Genomic DNA, 19,962 nt, shown 5'->3' on the forward strand with positions numbered 1-19,962 from the left:
ATGTGTGCAATGGAGTTATTTAATGACGAGGATCGCGTGTTGGGTTTACTCGATCCATGGACTGCTGGAACGGGCACTCGGGTCACGCGAGCGAGCGAATCTGCACGTTGCAAGTGGAGCGGCTACAGTGCGCGCGTCTCTTCTCGGTCGGAAACCGGACTCGGGCGAACGGGCCTCCCATTGCCGCGGTGGAATTCAAACCCGGGAGCGCCCTTTTAGCGGCGCGGGAGTGGGGGGAGAGGCATGAAATCACCTGGCTCGCCAACACAAAAAAAATAATGCACAAATGAGTGTCATTGTGACGGGCGGAGAGGACTCCGCTGGTCGCCCTGCGCCCGTCTCGCACAATGGGGGGCCCTGTGTCGCTAGCGGGTACGCAGGGGCCACGGCGCTGACAGACGGTAATTGCAGACTGCCGGTGCTGCCGAGTTGGGGGGGGGGGTAATGGTTCCCGGGATGATCCGTGGACAACACCGGTTGTTGAAATGGATGTCACCTAAGCCGTAAACGGCACGCGCAGCCGCTGCGGTCGCCATGGCGCTGCGTCGTTACCTTCGGACGAATCGCCATGGAACGCGTCCGATTTTTTGTCAGAACTGGGAAGCTAAAAGCGGCATGTTGAGCCTGGTTTGGTGCTTAGCATGGTCTGGCCACCGTGCACAGAATGCGTTGTAGGCTGGTGCAGGCTGTGTTCCCAGCAGAGGGTAGTGCAGGCGTGCAGCAGCAGCACACATTGCGATGCACGATGCTTCGAGGTCTCTATGCTCCCTGTGTTCAACCCGCACCGAGCAGCGTGGTGAAATATGGGTAAAATAACCCCTGCTACCTGATTGGCGCGGGATGGCCCTCGTCCTTGCGGAGTTGCATGCTTGGAACGGCAGCGAGAGACAGTGGGACACATTGATCAGATGCTTGGAACGGCAGCGAGAGACAGTGGGACACATTGATCGGATAACTAAGTCGGGGCAGGACACGGTGGCTGGAAGGGATGATGCTCGCTGGTCGTGACAAACGACAGAATAAACAGGGCAATGAAATAATCTCGTCTACAGGTGCTAGATGGATGGTTTCATCTTGCGATCACGAGAGGAGATGGCACTGGGCTGGGAAGAGAGCTCGTTCAGCAGTGGCTAGATCGTGGGTGATCATGATGACTCCAGTCCACACTTTTTTTTTAGTTCAAGTTAAGGAAAGTGGCTCCGACTTGTCGAGGTGAAATTCGTGATGGGGCAGAGGGGCTCGAGTATCGTAAGCCCCCCACCGCACCCCGATTTGCAAATTGTTGTTGGGGACAATAGCCACGTCTGCCCCCCCCCCCTCTCTCTCCCTTGTGTGTGATCACCCTGGGCTAACCGCCAGCTACACCTCAATGTGCCTGGCTATAGGCAGTCAGCAGGAGTGCGATGGTGTGGGGGGGCGCGGACGTCGTGGGGGGTTAAAGGGAGGGGGGGATGGGGACCTCCCACGGGGAGATGGAACAGCGATCGCCCCACGGACGGTAGAAGGCGCTGCTTGAGGGGGGGGGGGGGGGGGGGGTCGTGTCCACGTGTGCGCAATGTTTCCCGCAGTCCCGTGCCCAGAGCTGGGACTGCGAACGAGGCGCGGTGACACCACGTGACGCAGGGATCGCTGCGCGCCCGACCCGAGCTCAGTCCGTGCCGATCCAAGACTGCGAGACGCTCCGTGGGCAGCAGGAGGGCAGCAGCGGAGGGCAGCGACTGTCCCCCACCCAGCCCCCCCCCCCCCCGCGGGGCATGGGAGCATGAAGAGCGCTGAGCGGTCCGGATTCATCCCAGGAGCGATGTTGGACGCGCGGCCAGAGCTGCGGAGAGAGCCCGCGGTGCCCGTGAGAGATCTTCATCGTCTTTACCAAACTTATTGTAGTCCTGCAAATTGTCTCCGCTTGCAAATCTTCTAGGTCCTGAAAAATGTTAAACATTTGTCTGCGATACTGCGTTGGCAATGGCGCACATGTGCAAATGCACATGGTCAATTTTTAGTAGATTATAATCCGAAAATGAAGAAGGGCAATTGCCGGAAACGTCGCCTGTTATATATTTGTTTACCCAAAAGGCGGTCTTCTTGACAAATACGTTCAGCTGTTGTTATTTGTTCTCGTGTCGCGCGCTCTCGTGTTTACCAAACTACTACTCACGCTGAGCGCCAATTAACGTGCGCTCATTGTCGCGGGGCGAGAGGGAGGATGTAACTGCATCCGCAGTTGTCTTTGATGATGATGAGGATTCTCACGATAATATAGATTATGCTGCTGCTGATAACAATGACTGATGACAACGTGACAGTCATCGTGCTTATGATGTCGCCACATTACCTTGCTGATCTAGTCAAGGAGGATGAACCATCACGTAACTCCGGTCATCATCGCAGCAGCAGCAGCGGCTTGTGGCTGACCATCGAACAAAGACGGCGGTCACCTAATCGCGAACTTTCAGATGCGTTTCTGCGGCCGTCTGGAACGCTCTTCCTTGCGATGTTAGGAAGCCACTGGAGCTATGCACTTTTAAAAAATCTAGATTGCAAACTCATTTCTTTAGAACTGATTTTTGTGTTTAGTTTGTTCTCCTTCCCCCGCATCTCCGATTATTCCGGTTGGCTACGTACGGTGCGAAAGAAGTTCAACACACATACTTACAATGCTGCACGTGATGTAGTTGATAATAACGATGAACATTGACAGTGATTGTTATTGCTGATGATTCCGCTGCTGGTGCTCCTGTTGAGCGTGACGCTGATTTTGATCATGTTGCCGCTGGTGATGGTGAAGATGATGAACGAGACTGATCGTTTCTGATGATGCCGCTGCTACCGCTGCTAATGATGATGACAAATTATCGCTGATAATGGTAATGATTGGTGCTGCCACTGCTGATGATGATGATGGTGATGACAAATTATCACTGATTATGATGATGGGTGCTACCGCTGCTAATGATGATGGTGATGACAAATTATCACTGATAATGATGATGGGTGCTGCCGCTGCTGCTGATTATGATGATGACAAATTATCACTGATAATGATAATGATGGATGCTGCTGCTGCTGCCGCTGCTACTGATGATGATGACAAATTATTACTGATAATGATGATGGGTGCTGCCGCCGCTGCTGCTGATGACGATGCTGCTGCTGAGATTGCTCGGCGCACTTCCCCCGGGTAGGGCGCAGACCTCGACCCCCTTTGCTCGCGCTGCTGTGGAGTGGGGGCGGCCGCCTCCCTGGGGGGGCTTCCTGCTCGCTGCGGGGGTTCCCGGTGTCGCCTCCACGCGCTAGGGGGGGCGGCTGCCCTTGGCCTCCTCCTCCTCGCGGCGTGTCTCGGACTCCTGGCACTACTCGGGCCGCGACGCGGGGAGCCCGTGGAGGTCAGTGCGCGTGGGATATTACCCCCCCCCCCCACCTTAGACTTGGAGTGAAACATGAGATGTTAGCCCAGTGTTCTTCACTAATTTTCAGAGGTGGGGGAGGGGGAGCCAATTTCGCCGATAAGACATCATCAATGTGAGGGCAGTCAAACATTTGCAACCATTGGGGGTTTGACAGCAGCACGATGATGATGATGGTGGTGGGGTGTTTTCACATTTGTGTCTTATCGGGGACTGGACGTCAGGTGCCGTTCTAAAGGCCACCAGGGGCTGCCAGTGGCCTGCGGCTCTTGCAATGAAGAACGCTGCCTTTCGCCTTTTGCTCATAATTTCTGTCCACGAGGGGCTGGTGGTCGGAGCCAATTGGAGGGATAATGTAAACAGTAAACATTCAACCCCGAAACTATGTTATTATTTTACCGGGTAAGGCCCACTGAGCTATATAGCTGCTTTAAAAAAAAAAAAGCTACCTGTCTATTACAAATTATAGTTATTGTGTAGACATTTATGTCAGCCAAATACTCTAAACGCATGTTGATTCTAAATGTAGGGGGGGGGGAAACGGAGGACCCGGAGAAAAATCCACGCGACCATGGGGAGAGAGAGATATGCAAACTCCAAATACACATGCGTGTAAACAATTGCATTGTTTTAATGCACCACTGTTTTTTGTGTGTGTGCTATGAAGGTCCATTGCCCGAAACGTCGCCTATTACATATATTATTTTTCCCTTTTAAGGCCAGCTTTATTGACGAACGTGTGGAGTTGTGCTTTTTTAATTGTGCTCGTGAACCACTGCACCACAGCAGCATCGCCAGACAATGGGCTAACTTAGCAGGAAGGCGACGCCCAACGTGAGGACGATTGAGAGGCCGCCCACTCCCAGCTGCGTGCGCGGGGCTAGTGGCCAGGTGGGCGTGGTTATGTAAAAGTAGGCGGAGCAAACGGGGGGGGGGGGGGGGGTGCTGCCAGCTCACCACGTGTTCTGGCTAAGTCTGCGAGAAATGTGGTACAAGTGATAGCCTGAGCAAGAAGTCGGGGGTGGGAGGTGGGGGTCTGTCCCAATTGGCAGGTAATTATTGGTGCTCAACGCATATTTGTTCGTTACGTGGAATGTTTACTTTGTGCCGGAGCTGGTCGCCCTTCAAGAGTGGGCAATGAATGCCAAGGTGGTGAGATGTTATCTCTTGTATTCATTAAATGAAGCATCTCTTGTCACTGTCCAGCAATAGTCTGCAAGCATTGTTGGGCTCCATTTGCCCTGATAGCGTTTCTCCATTGTTACAATGTCCTGGTGAAATCCCTCGCCATGCTCGTCGCTCACTGCTCTGCAGGTCGGTGGGAAAAAAAAATCTAGACGAGAGTGCAAAAAATGTATCTTTAGTGACATATTGCAACCAAGGCTTTTTTTATGCCTTGAGGTTTTCCACCAACTCCCTGTAGTTGTTTGCCTTGTTGTTTCCGAGAAAATTTGTTGCCACTAACTGGAAGGCGTTCCATGCCGTCTTTTCCTTGCCACGCAGTGCATTGTCAAATGCATCATCTCGAAAAAGTTCACGAATCTGATGACCAACAAAGACACCTTCCTTTATCTTAGCTTCACTTAACCTTGGAAATTTTCCATGGAGGTACTTGAAAGCTGCGTGTGTTTTGTCCATGGCTTTGACAACGTTCTTCATCAGACCCAGCTTGATGTGTAAGGGTGGTAACAAAATCTGGCTAAACAGAAATGTGTCCCTTTGCAAAATCAAACACTGACAAATAAGAGAGCACGACACTGTATGATTTCTAGAGCTGATATAGGACAATTTGTTCAGCAGAGGGATGTACTTAAGCCTAGTTATGATTGCATCATCCATGACTTCTAAGAATAACATGATGCAATTCATACCATATATGATGCAATACCAGGTTCAGATTGCATCATTCATTGTGTTGCTCAAAAAGCAAGTACTGTCCAAACAGTCATAGATTTATTAATAGATTCAGTCAAAGATGTATTGTAGTCATTTCTGGTTTAAATTGAGATCCCTTCCCTTTATAACTCACTTATCCTCCGCCATTCCCAAGTCAAGGGTCGTATAAACTGACCCAGTAGCATATCTTTAAAACTAGAGCCAATCAACAATTGTAAGCATAATTTTCATTCTGAGTGACCCAGAATTAGTCAAATTGGACTACATTTATTTTGGAAGCAATTTTGCTGTAGACCAGTATAATTGATACTTTCATAGTATGCTGGATGTAATTACCAGCGAAACGTCGTATTCAAACTGTAAATGTTGCAGATTCATTCTTCAACACACCGGTGGGCTAAAGCAGTGAACTAATTGTTTTTTGTCAACGTGACACTTTTTTTGCTGATTGGCCGTGTCGGGTGGTGGAGGGTTACGACACATTTATAAATAACGCGATCTAACCCAAAAACCTTTATTATCAATGATATTGGTCGCGAAAGCCTACGTGTTAAACTGACTTACATAGTAGCCTCGAAATAGAAAATATTGAGCGAGAAAATGAAGCCATGAATGTGTGTACCCAGTGCCTGTATCATATGTTATAAACGGGCCCTACTTTAAAAAAACACAAATGTTAAAACACACATTTTTAACTTGCATAGTAATGTAATTGTATTTTTTCATTTGCTATACAGCCAGATAATACGACAAATCGCTAACCTTAAACACCTAGTCGTTCATAAAAGTTGAAGGCAGTATAGTACTCTAGTAATAGAGCAAGTGCAGAATCACTGAACCGGAATTGATAGTTTGAAAGCATTTAGCGCGGGGCCCATGAAAGTGCGGGGCCCGTAGCATATGTAGCTACTTTTGCTACGAGGATAATCCGGCACTGTGTGTACCGTCTTCATCCCACTTGTGGAGTTTAACCGAGGGTGTGGATAGCATGGATTCCCGCCCACTGGGTGCTCCCGTCCACCACCCCTCACTGCTCGCGTGTCTCGGAATCTTTCAAAATGAGAATCTTTATTTATACTGGAGGAATCCGATGAGCTATGAAGCTCTCTTTCACAGATGTCCAGTAGATGTCACAGAACTCCAGTAGATGTCACAGATCTCCAGTAGATGTCACAGATCTCCAGTAGATGTCACAGTTCTCCAGTAGATGTCACAGATCTCCAGTAGATGTCACAGATCTCAAGTAGATGTCACGGATCTCCAGTAGATGTCACAGATCTCCAGTAGATGTCACAGATCTCCAGTCGATGTCACAGATCTCCAGCAGATGTCACAGATCTCCAGTAGATGTCACAGATCTCCAGTAGATGTCACAGATCTCCAAGTAGATGTCACAGATCTCCAGTAGATGTTACATATCTCATAGATGTCACAGATCTCCAGTAGATGTCACAGATATCCAGTAGATGTCACAGATCTCCAGTCGATGTCACAGATCTCCAGTCGATGTCACAGATCTCCAGTAGATGTCACAGATCTCCAGTAGATGTCACAGATCTCTAGTAGATGTCACAGATCTCCAGTAGATGTCATAGATCCCAAGTAGATGTCACGGATCTTCAGTAGCTGTCACAGATCTCCAGTAGATGTCACGGATCTCCAGTAGCTGTCACAGATCTCCAGGCGATGTCAGAGATCTCCAGTAGATGTCACAGATCTCCAGCAGATGTCACAGATCTCCAGTAGATGTCACAGTTCTCCAGTAGATGTCACAGATCTCCAGTAGATATCATAGATCTCCAGTAGCTGTCACAGATCTCCAGTCGATGTCAGAGATCTCCAGTCGATGTCAGAGATCTCCAGTAGATGTTACAGATCTCCAGTAGATGTTACAGATCTCCAATAGATGTCACAGATCTCCAGCAGGTGTCACAGATCTCCAGCAGATATCACATAACTCCAGTCGATGTCACAGATCTCCAGTCGATGTCACAGATCTCCAGCAGATGTCACATATCTCCAGTAGATGTCACAGATCTCCAGTAGATGTCACAGATCTCCAAGTAGATGTCACAGATCTCCAGTAGATGTCACAGATCTCCAGTAGATGTCACAGATCTCCAGTAGATGTCACGGATCTCCAGTAGCTGTCACAGATCTCCAGTAGATGTCACAGATCTCCAGCAGATGTCACAGATCTCCAGTCGATGTCAGAGATCTCCAGTAGATGTTACAGATCTCCAGCAGATGTCACAGATCTCCAGTAGATGTCACAGATCTCCAGTAGCTGTCACAGATCTCCAGTAGATGTCACAGATCTCCAGTAGATGTCACGGATCTCCAACAGATGTTACAGATCTCCAGTAGATGTCATAGATCCCAAGTAGATGTCACAGATCTCCAGTCGATGTCACAGATCTCCAGTAGATGTCACAGATCTCCAGTAGATGTCACAGATCTCCAGTAGATGTCATAGATCCCAAGTAGATGTCACAGATCTCCAGTAGATGTCACAGATCTCTAGTCGATGTCAGAGATCTCCAGTAGATGTCATAGATCCCAAGTAGATGTCACGGATCTCCAGTAGCTGTCACAGATCTCCAGTCGATGTAAGAGATCTCCAGTAGATGCCACAGATCTCCAGTAGCTGTCACAGATCTCCAGTAGATGTCACGGATCTCCAGTAGCTGTCACAGATCTCCAGTCGATGTCAGAGATATCCAGTAGATGTCACATATCTCCAGCAGATGTCACTGATCTCCAGTAGATGTCACAGAACTCCAGCAGATGTCACAGATCTCCAGTAGCTGTCACAGATCTCCAGTCGATGTCAGAGATCTCCAGTCGATGTCAGAGATCTCCAGTAGATGTCACAGATCTCCAGTAGATGTCACAGATCTCCAGCAGATGTCACAGATCTCCAGCAGATATCACAGATCTCCAGTCGATGTCACAGATCTCCAGTCGATGTCACAGATCTCCAGCAAATGTCACAGATCTCCAGCAGATGTCACAGATCTCCAGTAGATGTCACAGATCTCTAGTAGATGTCACAGATCTCCAAGTAGATGTCACAGATCTCCAGTAGATGTCACAGATCTCCAGTAGATGTCACAGATCTCCAGTAGATGTCACAGATCTCCAGCAGATGTCACAGATCTCCAGTCGATGTCAGAGATCTCCAGTAGATGTTACAGATCTCCAGCAGATGTCACAGATCTCCAGTAGATGTCACAGATCTCCAGTAGATGTCACAGATCTCCAGTCGATGTCAGAGATCTCCAGTAGATGTTACAGATCTCCAGTAGATGTTACAGATCTCCAGTAGATGTCACAGATCTCCAGTGGATGTCACAGATCTCCAGCAGATGTCACAGATCTTCAGCAGATGTCACAGATCTCCAGTAGATGTCATAGATCTCCAGTAGATGTCACAGATCTCCAGTCGTCTCCCCCGCAGGTGGCGCTCTTCCTGGTGTTTGAGGACACGCGGGGCCGGGACGTGAACGAGACGATCGTGGTCAGGAGGGACGAGGAAGTCGTGACCTTCCACACGCTCGGGTCCGCCGAGCAGTCTCACTGTGCGCTGTACGACCACCACAACGTGAGCTCACGCCTCGCAACGGGGCAAGTGGGGGGCTCAGCCCCCCCCCCACACCGCACTCCCCCCAATTAATGAATTTAGGGCAGCCTTCATGAAGATATTTAATCTACGAATCATGAATATATGTGGAATCCGCACTCGGTTTTTTTGCGCGAAGGCTATCACGAAGGCGCTGTGTTTCACATTTTTGCAGTAGGGGCGGGGGGTCGATGATCGCCACGTGTTCTCCAAATCAATAAAGCAAGGAAGTTGAGGATGATCCACTTGTGAAGAATTTAGACCACAAAACCCCTTTGGCTCCTGGAATTCTGACCGGGACCTTTTACGTCCACTGGGAAAGCAGACGACGCGAAGCAGTCACAACTCACACACTCTCGCACGATTAACCAGGGCGGCCGTGGCTCTCACACCACGAACATCTGTGCCACGCGGCAAATGCGCTAACGGCTCGGTCATATCCCATCCAGCAGTGGATTGATCATGACCTATAATAATTATAATAACGACAGATCAAACAAAAAACACTCATGAACATGTCCCGACTCACCAAACATCCCAATGCAGACCGAAACCTCGTGGAAAAAGGCCTGAACGCTGCGAGGCCTTTCTTGGTAAGCAAATGTCATGATCCTATGACAACGCAATTATTCATGAGATGTGGAGTGGGGGGCTGGATGAGATGATAGCCCCTCCCCCCGCACCTCCCCTGAGTGGGGGGGTTTAGACCCGGCCGGGTGTCTGTGCTCGTCCGCGCGTGTCGCGCGCTGAGTGAGGCTGAATATTCCCTTTCCCCTAAGTGACAGCCGCACAAATAGCGCCGCGCATTCGCTGCGAGGCGACGCCACTGTCACCATCTCGCGTTCCGGCAGCGGGGAGCGTGGGGGTAGGGTTACCCTCCACCACCCACCGGCCCCCAACCTCCTGCTTCCCCGTAGCAACGCGAAACTCGAGCCGGGCCGAGCCACTGTGGGAACGGCTCGCACCGACCCGCACCACGAGTCCCGGTCCCGCGCCTTCCTCCTCCCGTTCCACGCGCTCCGACAAATTGGTTACATCGACTCCACCACGCACGGCGGCGCTGGGGAGTTCAGTTCAGTTCAGTGCCATTTATTTGGTATAGCCCTGTGAGCCATTCGGCTCTTGAATTGGGTGCAACCACAACAAACAAAAAACAAAAACATGAACAATAAAACACCTGTGTAAACAGAAAGTCCAGGAAAAAAACATCAAAATATTCCTGAAAAAGCACTGTACACCAACGCTGTGTGCAAAAATCCCAGTGGGATGCAAGTCAAACAACAACAACCACAAGACAACTTAGCTTAAGGCCATCAGTCTAACTCCGTACTACAACAAACAAAAACATGGCCAAACCAAAAAACGTTTTCGAAATCACCAAAACAAAGCCATAAATGCAATGTAACAGTGATCATAGGGACTGTGACCGAATTTTTTTTAACAATAAACTACATAAATAACATGTAACACCAAACCCTAGAGCCATAGCTGGCTGCATGAGTCACTCCACAACAACAGAAGCATCAGTCGGAGTATCACATTTTTCAATGCACATTTAAGATCACCACACTAAATCAAAATACAGATAATACTTTGCAGCGGTCATCCGGAGCGAAACATTTTATTTTATTTTAGGCCACTGAATAGCAGTGGCAGCTTGGGGTGTACAACTCCTCTAGAACAGTTTTGAGTGAATATCTCATAGGTAGTGATTCAAGTAGCAGTTTATTGGCAATAGCATTCCAGACCCTGAGGGCATCAATAGCAAAGGCCCTTCCTCCAGTTTTTGTACGGCAATAGGGAATGTGAAGCTGGTAGATGAGCGAAGACCTGAGGTCAAATTTGTTCTTTGAAACAGAGAGGAGATCTAGCAGGTAGTCTGCGGATTTTTTTGTAAGTATATCGTGAATAAATAAGATCTGGTGCACAAGCCGTCGAACATTAAGAGATGTTAAGTTTGACCCAATGTAGAGATCACAGTGGTGAGTCCTATATGGGCAGTTCAATGTAAATCTTAAGGCCGAGTGATAGATGGAATCAAGCTTCTTCAGTAGTGCTTGGGGCTGATTTATACACGATGTCACAGTAGTCAAGTAGAGGCAGTATGGTAGCTTTTATCAATTCCAAACGAAACATAGGGGGGAAGCAGTGCTTGTGTCGATACAGAAAACCAATTTTTATTTTTGGCTTTTTACCAATATAATCAATGTGATCTTCAAAATTCAGTTTTGAATCCAGGATGACCCCAAGATACTTATATAGGGGAGTCTCGGAACACTGGAGACTCCCCCCCCCCCTCCCCCCGGGGAGGAGGATCTGGCCCTGCTCGCTGCGCGCAGGGGGGCGGGGGGGGGGGCTTGCGAAGCGCGGTGCGAAGTCCCCGGGAGCTCAGCAAGGTCTCTGGGACGGTGACCCCCCCCCCCTTCCTTCCGCTCGTCTCCTGAGATCTCCGAGACAAACGCCGAGCGGCTCAGCTCCATCGCGAGCCCCGCGCGCGGCTGTGCTGCCCCCAGGTGCATGTCCGTTCGTGTCTTTAAGCGGTGTGGAGCGGTAGTGTAGCGGTCAGCGCGCTGCGCTACGAACCTGGCGACCCGAGTTCGATTCTCGTTCATGGCCAACACCAGTGACGATTACCTGCACAGGTCCTGGGCCTCCACCAGGTCGACTGAGCCTCAAATGAGTACCTGGTGCGGTGTGTAAACATCGCCACTGGGGAGACAAAAGCGATCGGGCGTGGTGCTGACCACCCATCCCCTCGTGTGCCGTGTCCGGCCTGCTTTCTAACAGCACTTACCGCAACAGTCTGTCAAGGCTATACGAGGGGGGGGATCTTTGTCTTTGATTCTGAGCGGCTGGTCTCACGTGTCTCTCTCCGTGTTCCCCGTGGGACAGGGTCTCGTGTGGGTACGCCCGGCCTCGCGTCGCGTCTGTCTGCTGAGGCGCATGAGCCGCCCCGAGAAACGCCACGTGGCGTCCGTGCTGCGCGGGGCCGGCCGCGGTGGTCAGGTGCGGCGCCGCGCTGACCCCCAACCGCGACCCCTGACCCCCGAACCCCCAAACCTGACCCCTGAGCCGGGAGGGAAAGGGATTTTATTTTGATGCCACGCTAAACGGACAGCATCGTGACCACACGGCCGCGTGCCGACTCACGGGTCATAGGTTAATCAGTGGAGTTGATGCACCGGGGTTACTGGGCCGGGTTACTGCATATAACCAACGTAATATCAGCATCATAATCTTTATTTGTACTGGATGAATCCGATGAGCTATGAAGCTCTTTTTCGACAGATGTCCAACAAGGTAAAACATTTTTTTTTTATCGAAGGGTCACGGTGAACGTGTCGCGGCCCCGTGTCCCCCAGGTGAGGATCTCCCGGAACGCCACGCGCTTCCCCCGCGAGATTCTTCTCATCCGCGCCTCGCGCCCTACACCCCTCCCGGGGCACGCCACCGTGCCCGCGCTCTGCCACTCCACGCCCGTGCTGTGGGCGGCGAGATCCGCAGGTCAACAATCAGCATCATCAGCAGCATCAGCAGCAGCATGGTCATCATCAGCAGCATCACCATGAACGACGCAATGTGAAACAAACATTATTTTCATCATCAACACCGGGGGTAAATCAATATCACAGGTCAATCGCTATTATCCTCACAATGGGTTAAACGTCATCAGCAGCATCATCAGAATTATCGGCCTCATTAGCATCAGCAGCAGCATCATTATCACGGATCAATCGTCATCACCATTGTGAACATCATCATAGTTTAGACATGGCATCATCACTCGCTAAACGTGATAACATTAAAGTCTGTATATGCGCTATGAAAAGGGGCGATTGTCCGAAACGTCGCTTATTATACACACGCATTTATTCCATTTTAGGGTCGTTTTGTTTGACGAATGCGTGTATGGTTGAGCACCCTGTGTCGGATGGGCGAAAAATCCCTATCCCCCAGCATTCACACCTACCACTGGTGGCGCAGCAGGTGATGATGGGTACAGGGACTTCCCGCTCACCCTGCATGGCCGTGCGACACGTGCTCTCTGTTCCCCATTTAGAGATGGCCACGTGGCGCACCATGTACTTCTGCCTGGACCTGTGCTTCCTCAACAGCCTCTGCGCCTCATTCTGCTTCTACTACCTCCCCGACTGAAGATCCACCCCGCGTCCCCCCCCCCCCTCCTCCACAGCAACGTCCCGGCACTACGAAGGGTTGCCACCTCCGAGGTACAAGGAAACGGGACATGTCGTGGGCAGAAGGATATCGCGCAAGACCGGACCGGCAGAGGAGAGAACTACACGTGGATGCACTGTCTTGAGTGGTCCATCAGGGGTGCGATTTCATTGGACGGGTGGCAGGGGGGAGGGGGAAGATTTTTCCTGTCTGCTTTTTTTGTTATCCCAGGGACAGCACTTTGGGTTGTCATCTCCCCCCCCGGGAAGGGGGAGGGGAAGGGGGGATACATTTGATTTGATCATTAACAATGCCAGGGATGAGCCTGATTCGTACTTGAATGTGAAACTGCTTGACAACACCACGTGTTGTAAGCTTGGGCTACGATGTGGCCAGGAGATGGAAGTCCAGCAATGGATTCTTGAATCTATCCGTGCGGAGCTTTGCGTGTGTGTGTCCCACCCCCCCTCCATCTCCACCCCAAACTCGCCAATGTGGTGGTTTTTCTCCGGTATCCTTCCAGAAGCCAAACACTTATCAATGTGGAATTGATGTGGAATTGTCCAAACCATTGTATCCCCCCCACACACACACACACACTGGAAACTTGGCAACACAAGGAGTTTGAATGTCGCGAGAAAACTTGTGTGTGTGCTGCCAGGTAGAAGCCTCCTCCTCAACAAGAGGCAAATCCTGGGAGAAATTAAAAAACCCAGGGCAGGTGGCAACCAGGGGGCGTGCGTCCAGGGCTGGAGAGTATGTGGCTTTGTCAACTTGGAAATCACCGCGCGTGAGAACGAGAGTGCTCGCCTATATACAAAAAAAATCGTGTTATTGGGTAATGGTTTTGCGTTGGCAGTGGCGCAAGAAGCACAAATAACAATAAACTCAACGCATGCGTCAGTCACAGCCTTACTTTTTTTTTACAATAGGTGACGTTTCGGGCAATGGCCGTTCTTCATAACACAGGCCGCAGAGACAACAGTAGTAGATAAGGTATGAATATAAGAATAGGTTTACCCTTTCTGGCAATGAAACTGGTGTTAAGACCACCAAATATAAACCTTTTGCAAGGAATCGAGTCTGCATTAGTCAAGCGTACTTGTGGTGAACATGCAAACAAAACGTGCTCTGATGATACGTCACATTCCTTTTGAAGCTGATTGGCCTACACCAAAGGAGCCGTCCATAAATGACGTCACGCACCTAGGGGGGAGGGGGGTCAGACATTTGTGACGATGTGTGACGAGGGGGGGGGGGTTGAGAAATGTGACGTCACATCAAAATGCGCAACTTTTAATAAATACAGACAACACGTTCTAGTTAATTAAATAAACGTTTTAATACATGTTTTCTCCTACATCAGAGTGCAGCGCCACATTAAATACGCACTACAATGACAATAGTTTAAAGCGATTTGAAGCATGTGTCTTTTTGGGAGGGGGGGGCAGAGCTTTGTGACGTCATATTTGAGGGGGGGATCTGACTTTTTGTGACGCCGTGTGACGAAGGGGGGGGGGGTCAAAAATCGTCCAAAATCGCGTGACGTCATTTATGGACGTCCCCAAAGACAGCCTTCTTTGTGACCGAGTCTCACTACCAGTGTCAGACCAGAGAACGCCAGAAGGCGACCAGCACAAAGACAATGCACGTAACAGAGCATGTATAGCTCGGATCCCGTTATATAGTGGATAAGGGTTGGAAACTGCACTTTATACCACGTGGCCAGATGATAATTAAATGCTAACAATATTTTCTGAAGAGCAGTTTCAAATCCCTATATGAAGTTACCGAATGCTGGTGATTGATTAATATGGTGTACAGTGCAGTCTCCAACTCTTACTATCTCTCTGGCATGTGCTGTGAGGGACTGTTGCCCGAACCGTCTCCACTGTGACGAGATGTTAACTACCTCGCCTGGTATACGGGAGATCGTGGCTTCAATTCCGACCCTGACGATGCGTGTATATTTTGAGTTTGCATGTTCTTACAGCGATAGCGTCGATTTTTCTCCAAGTTCTCCGGTTTTTCCCCTCCGCATTTTAGAATCCACATGCGCTTAGAGTATTCATCTGCTATGAATGTCCACGTGATAAGCCACTTCGTTGAGCTATCAGTTGGTACCAGGTCGCTTCTGATAAAGAGCTCTGTCTCGCAGAGGGCCTTTCCTGTTAAAATACAAAAAACTAGTTTAACAGTTTAGTTAAATATATGTTGTTTTAAGGCAGCGCTATGGACGGATGTGCTGGAGGTTTTTGTTTTTTTTCCTGCTCACATATTGTGAGTGGAGAACCCGTCTACTTACCGGAGGGCCTAAGAGAACTCGAGGGGGAAACCTTTAACGGACCACACACTCAGCGCACACCCCGGCGATCTCGAACAATCGTGCGAGAACGAGCGCGCATGTCCACGGAGCGTACAAGAGGCCCTGGCAGCAGCCGCAGGCACGGACCGAGCAGCGTTGCGCGAATAAAAATAAAACATAAATAAAAAAATAAAATTCTCACGCCAGCAGCGTTGTGGCCGAAACGTCGTGAGAATTTGATGAAATTGTTATTATTTAATTATTTCACTTCTACGTGACTTTACCGAAAGAACCGAAAATGTGAATCCCTGTAGTCACGAAAGCTTTAAATCGAAAATGAAGCACGCCGTTATATAAGAAGAGGTGTTAACCTTTCACGCAATAGGACAGGTGTTAGGATGTTAAAACACCAAACAAAGACCTCTTGCAAGGAATCCTGTCTGCAAAGGTTTCTGTTTGGTGTTTTAACATCTGAACAGCTGTCTTATTGCCAGAAAGGGTAAAACCATATTCTTATCTTGATTTGAAGCTTTCGTGACTGCAGGAATCCATCCATACTCTTTGGTTCTTTCGGTAAAGTCACGTAGGTAGAAAAAATAATAGATTACGACGTTTCGATCGCAACGCGAGCAATCGTTATCAGGCGTTGCGATCGAAACGTCGTGATTTATTATTATTTTTATCTACCTACGTGACTTTACCGAAAGAACCAATTAGACCAATTCTTATATTTTGATACTGGCAAGAATTGTCCCATGGTGGAGCTGCTCACCCCGAGCTATAAGTGCCCTGATAGTGGCGTTGTCTTTGTGCTGTTCGCCTTTTAGCCTCCTCTGGTCTGACACTTTGAGACGAGGCTCTCAAGAAAGCTGTCTCTGGTGTGGACGAATCAGTTTCAAAGACAATGCACGTATATTATCAGAGCATGTTTCTTTTGTTTGCATGTTCACCACAAGTACCCTGTGCGGTTAATGCAGACAGGATTACTTGCAAAATGTTTCTGTTTGGTGGTTGAACATCTTAAACACCTCCTGCTTTTATTGCCAGAAAGGGTTAGACACATTGCTGCCGGATGGCACGATGGTCATCTCTCGTTCACGATTGGTGCAGCGAAAACGCGGGCAGTCGCCGACGATTGTTTGGGAGCTATTTGGAAGTAGTGGCCGTGGGTAGTGCCGGATTAAGCTAGTGTGGGGCCTGTAGCATTGGTTACAAAGAGGCCTTAAATATTAAAAAACACATAAATATTAAAACACAAATTCTTTACTTGCATAGTAAAGTCATTGTATTTTTGCATTTGCTATACAGACAGATACGACAAATCGCTAACCTTAAACACCCAGCCGTGCATAAAAGTGTAAGGCGGTATAGTACTATAGTAATAGAGCAAGTGCAGAATCACTGATAGCCTGAAATTATTTAGCGCGGGGCCCTTGAAAATCCTGAGCCCGTAGCTACTACACATGTACACATGTAGTAGCTACTACATGTGTAGTAGCTACTACACGTGTAGTAGCTACTACACGTGTAGTAGCTACTACACGTGTAGTAGCTACTACATGTGTAGCTACTTTTGCTACAGGGATAATCCGGCACTGGCCGTGGGTGGTATGAAGAAATGAAGTGGTGTGCAGTATCCCCCCCACCCCCCATCCCTGGCCCTATAAGGGGCCGTCCATAAATGACGTCACGCGATTTTGAACGATTTTTGACCCCCGCGTCACACGGCGTCACAAAAAGTCAGACCCCCCCTCAAATGACGTCACAAAAAGTCAGACCCCCCCCTTAAATATGACGTCACGAAAAAAACATGCTTCAAATCGCTTTAAACTATTGTCATTGTAGTGCGTATTTAATGTGCCGCTGCACTCTGATGTTGTAGGAGAAAGCATTTATCAAAAAGCCTATTTAACTAAGTAGAACGTGTTGTCTATATTTATTTAAAGTTGCGCATTTTGATGTGACGTCACATTTCTCACCCCCTCGTCACACATCGTCACAAATGTCTGACCCCCCCCCCCCCACCTAGGTGCGTGACGTCATTTATAGACGGCCCCGAACGTTCACGGTGGTGTGCACGTGTAGATATTGTATCGAGTGGTTGTATTGATAATGAAGAACATCGCTATGGTTATATGTTGTGTGTCTGCGTCTTGTAGTATCTCTAAATGAGATTTAATTCCCTCTGTTAATGCCTCAAATACAACGCAAACGCGCGCACGTGATGGTGATGATGGATTGGGCGACGATAATGGTTTGGATGAGGATGTATCTGATTCGGATGGATTTGACTGGTGGCAATATTTATTTGGACGATTATCTCGATGGAAACAATGGGTGAAGATGACCGTCTGCTCGTCCTGTGTCACGTGACCTAGCGACGAGTTAGGCGAGGGCCTGGAAACCACGTGCCGGACCAAAACCAGACGCACGCGGTCCAGCCCCTCAATTAGGGCCTCAACAATGCCGCGCGTTGGCTGTGAATCATACGACTGACGATAAGTCACGAGGGACCACGTGCGTTATTTATGACACGTGCAGGTGAGTGCGCACGTGTCCGTAAGGCGATGTTGACGGAGGCTGGAAGCTCCGTGCAAACCAAGTCGAGACGCCGAGGCTCTGCCGAGCACCAACTGAGCTTCACTGCTCCGCCCGACCTCCGACCTGCTGCCGATGGATCCTGTGCTGGCAAGCTTTGGCTAATTACAGACTGAAAACTAATATCTTTACAACTGCTTTTTTTTGCGTGTGTAGCTTGTTGTCCTTCCCCCGCGCGCCTCCGATTAGCACGGTTGGCTACGTACGGTGCGAAAGTTACGTACACAGCTCTATTTAGCAGGCGCTTGGCTCTTTGTGTGGGAAGAAACACAAGCCGTACCCGGAGAAGGCCCACTTACACATAAGTAAGGGTTTTAAACCCCCTTTACTGCCCTGCTATCTCCAGACCGCCTCGAAGGCCAGCGAGGCTTGAGAGTTTCACAAACTTCCACGTGACCCAGCGGCCCTTGCCTCCAAGGCGCTGGGTCACAGGGCGTGCAGAGCCACTTGCGCCCGACATGAAGGCGCTCCCCCGATCATACGCACCGCCGCCACCCACACGTTCAGACAAACGCGCTTCACTTCTGACGGGCATAATGGTTTAATTACCACGAGTGTACGCTTGAGACCCCCCCCCCACCCCGTGACCGCGCGAGTACAAATGACGAGCACGTGGCATCTTATTCCCTTTGTATCGACCCCCCCCCCCCCAGCGAGCAGGAGCCTCTCTCCAGCGCCAGTCCTCAAGGCCCACCACAGCTCGCCCTGGGCATTCGCAAAGCTCCTTCTGGCCAAATGCACATTCGGTTGTTACACGTTGCACGCGCCTGATGATGATTCGGTACCCGCTTCCACGTTACGCGACATCTCCCTCCCCCCACCCAACATCCATTTGAAACGGCGTCACGTAGCGTGGGGGACGTTTATTCAACAACTAGCCTTTTGCCCGTCCAAGGACGGGTGTATTGCAGTAAATCTGAAACTTGCAAGCGAAAAGCAGACCGCGACGTGATATGTTCATTGCATGCATTCGCGTGCAATTTGTACGGCCGCGGTGAGACACAGACTTATTTCATTTTAAGTTTATAATCCCTTGTTCATCACGACGTTCTTTTTACTTCAATGTCTCAATAGCGTAACGGAGATCGCATGACGTGAGCGTTCTGCCTTTGTAGTGAAGTTGACGCCGAGTTGGGGGGGGGAGGCGCCTCGCCCCCCCATGTGGAGTGACGTCACCCGTCAATTTACCGACTATAATCACCCAGAAATGTCTGTCCGTCCCGCGCGCGACGTCACTCCACATGAGGCCCACCCCCCCCCGCGTGACGTCACTCCACATGAGGCCCACCCCCCCTCATTAATATTCATGAGTGGGTGTATTTTTGCACTAACGCAGGTCGAGCTGAATTCAATAATTACGCAAAGTCGCTTCAAACATGACGTTTCTTTAAAGAAAGTGACGGTAAAAAATAAATCTACGCAGCACAGTGCTACATCCGTGCGTGACGTCACTGCAAAAGAGGCCCCCACTTCATTAATATTCATGTACGCGTGGGAATTTACACGAACACACATATGCCGCACCCTCCCCTCATTAATAATCATGAGCGGGTGACGTCACTCCACATGCCGCACCCCTCCACAATAACCATGAAGGGGTGATGTGACTCCACATGCCACACCACTCCCCAACAACCATTAGCGGGTGACGTCACTCCACATGGGGCACCCCCCCCCCCCTCATTAATTATCATGAGCTGAACAATTTTTCTATCGAACATTTCATATTTACTGCAATATCCACCCGTACTTGGACGGGCAAAAAAAGCTCGTTATTATTAAGCCGTCTCTGGTTGTGGACCAATCAGTTTCCAGTAAGGTGGAAAACCTATTATTATAATAAACTATTAAAGCTTTCGTGACTGCATAAAATTACTCATTGTTTTTTTCGGTAAAGTCACGTATGTAGAAATACAATAAAATTATATTAAAACAAAAAACAATCACGACGTTTCGATCAC

General features: G+C 49.4%; 1 protein-coding gene and 1 long non-coding RNA gene across 2 annotated transcripts; one reads left to right on the forward strand and one right to left on the reverse strand.

Annotated features, from left to right (window-relative positions):
- The first annotated feature begins 1,549 nt into the window (after window positions 1-1,549).
- On the forward strand, window positions 1,550-14,001 carry BRICD5 (BRICHOS domain containing 5). Its single transcript, XM_032961124.2, has 6 exons — window positions 1,550-1,846; window positions 3,183-3,383; window positions 8,761-8,904; window positions 11,815-11,928; window positions 12,285-12,426; window positions 12,983-14,001. The coding sequence occupies exons 1-6, from the start codon at window positions 1,763-1,765 to the stop codon at window positions 13,075-13,077; spliced, it is 780 nt and encodes a 259-aa protein (XP_032817015.1). The 5' UTR covers window positions 1,550-1,762; the 3' UTR covers window positions 13,078-14,001.
- On the reverse strand, window positions 12,142-13,075 carry LOC142929182 (uncharacterized). Its single transcript, XR_012945393.1, has 2 exons — window positions 12,893-13,075; window positions 12,142-12,404 (listed from the first exon to the last, which is right to left on the reverse strand). It is a non-coding gene; the product is annotated as an uncharacterized LOC142929182 (long non-coding RNA).
- Window positions 14,002-19,962: the final 5,961 nt, after the last annotated feature.

Source organism: Petromyzon marinus, chromosome 26 (assembly GCF_048934315.1).
Source record: "Petromyzon marinus isolate PM22_M1 ecotype Great Lakes invasive population chromosome 26, UKy_Petmar_22M1.pri1.0, whole genome shotgun sequence".
Lineage (NCBI taxonomy): Eukaryota > Metazoa > Chordata > Hyperoartia > Petromyzontiformes > Petromyzontidae > Petromyzon > Petromyzon marinus.

Bases quoted from the DNA above. Each gene is read 5' to 3' on its own strand.
- BRICD5 (XM_032961124.2), top strand. From the start codon at position 1,763: ATGAAGAGCGCTGAGCGGTCCGGATTCATCCCAGGAGCGATGTTGGAC. The intron at 3,384-8,760 runs GTCAGTGCGCGT...TCTCCCCCGCAG, and splicing joins GACGCGGGGAGCCCGTGGAG to GTGGCGCTCTTCCTGGTGTT. The intron at 12,427-12,982 runs GTCAACAATCAG...TTCCCCATTTAG, and splicing joins GTGGGCGGCGAGATCCGCAG to AGATGGCCACGTGGCGCACC.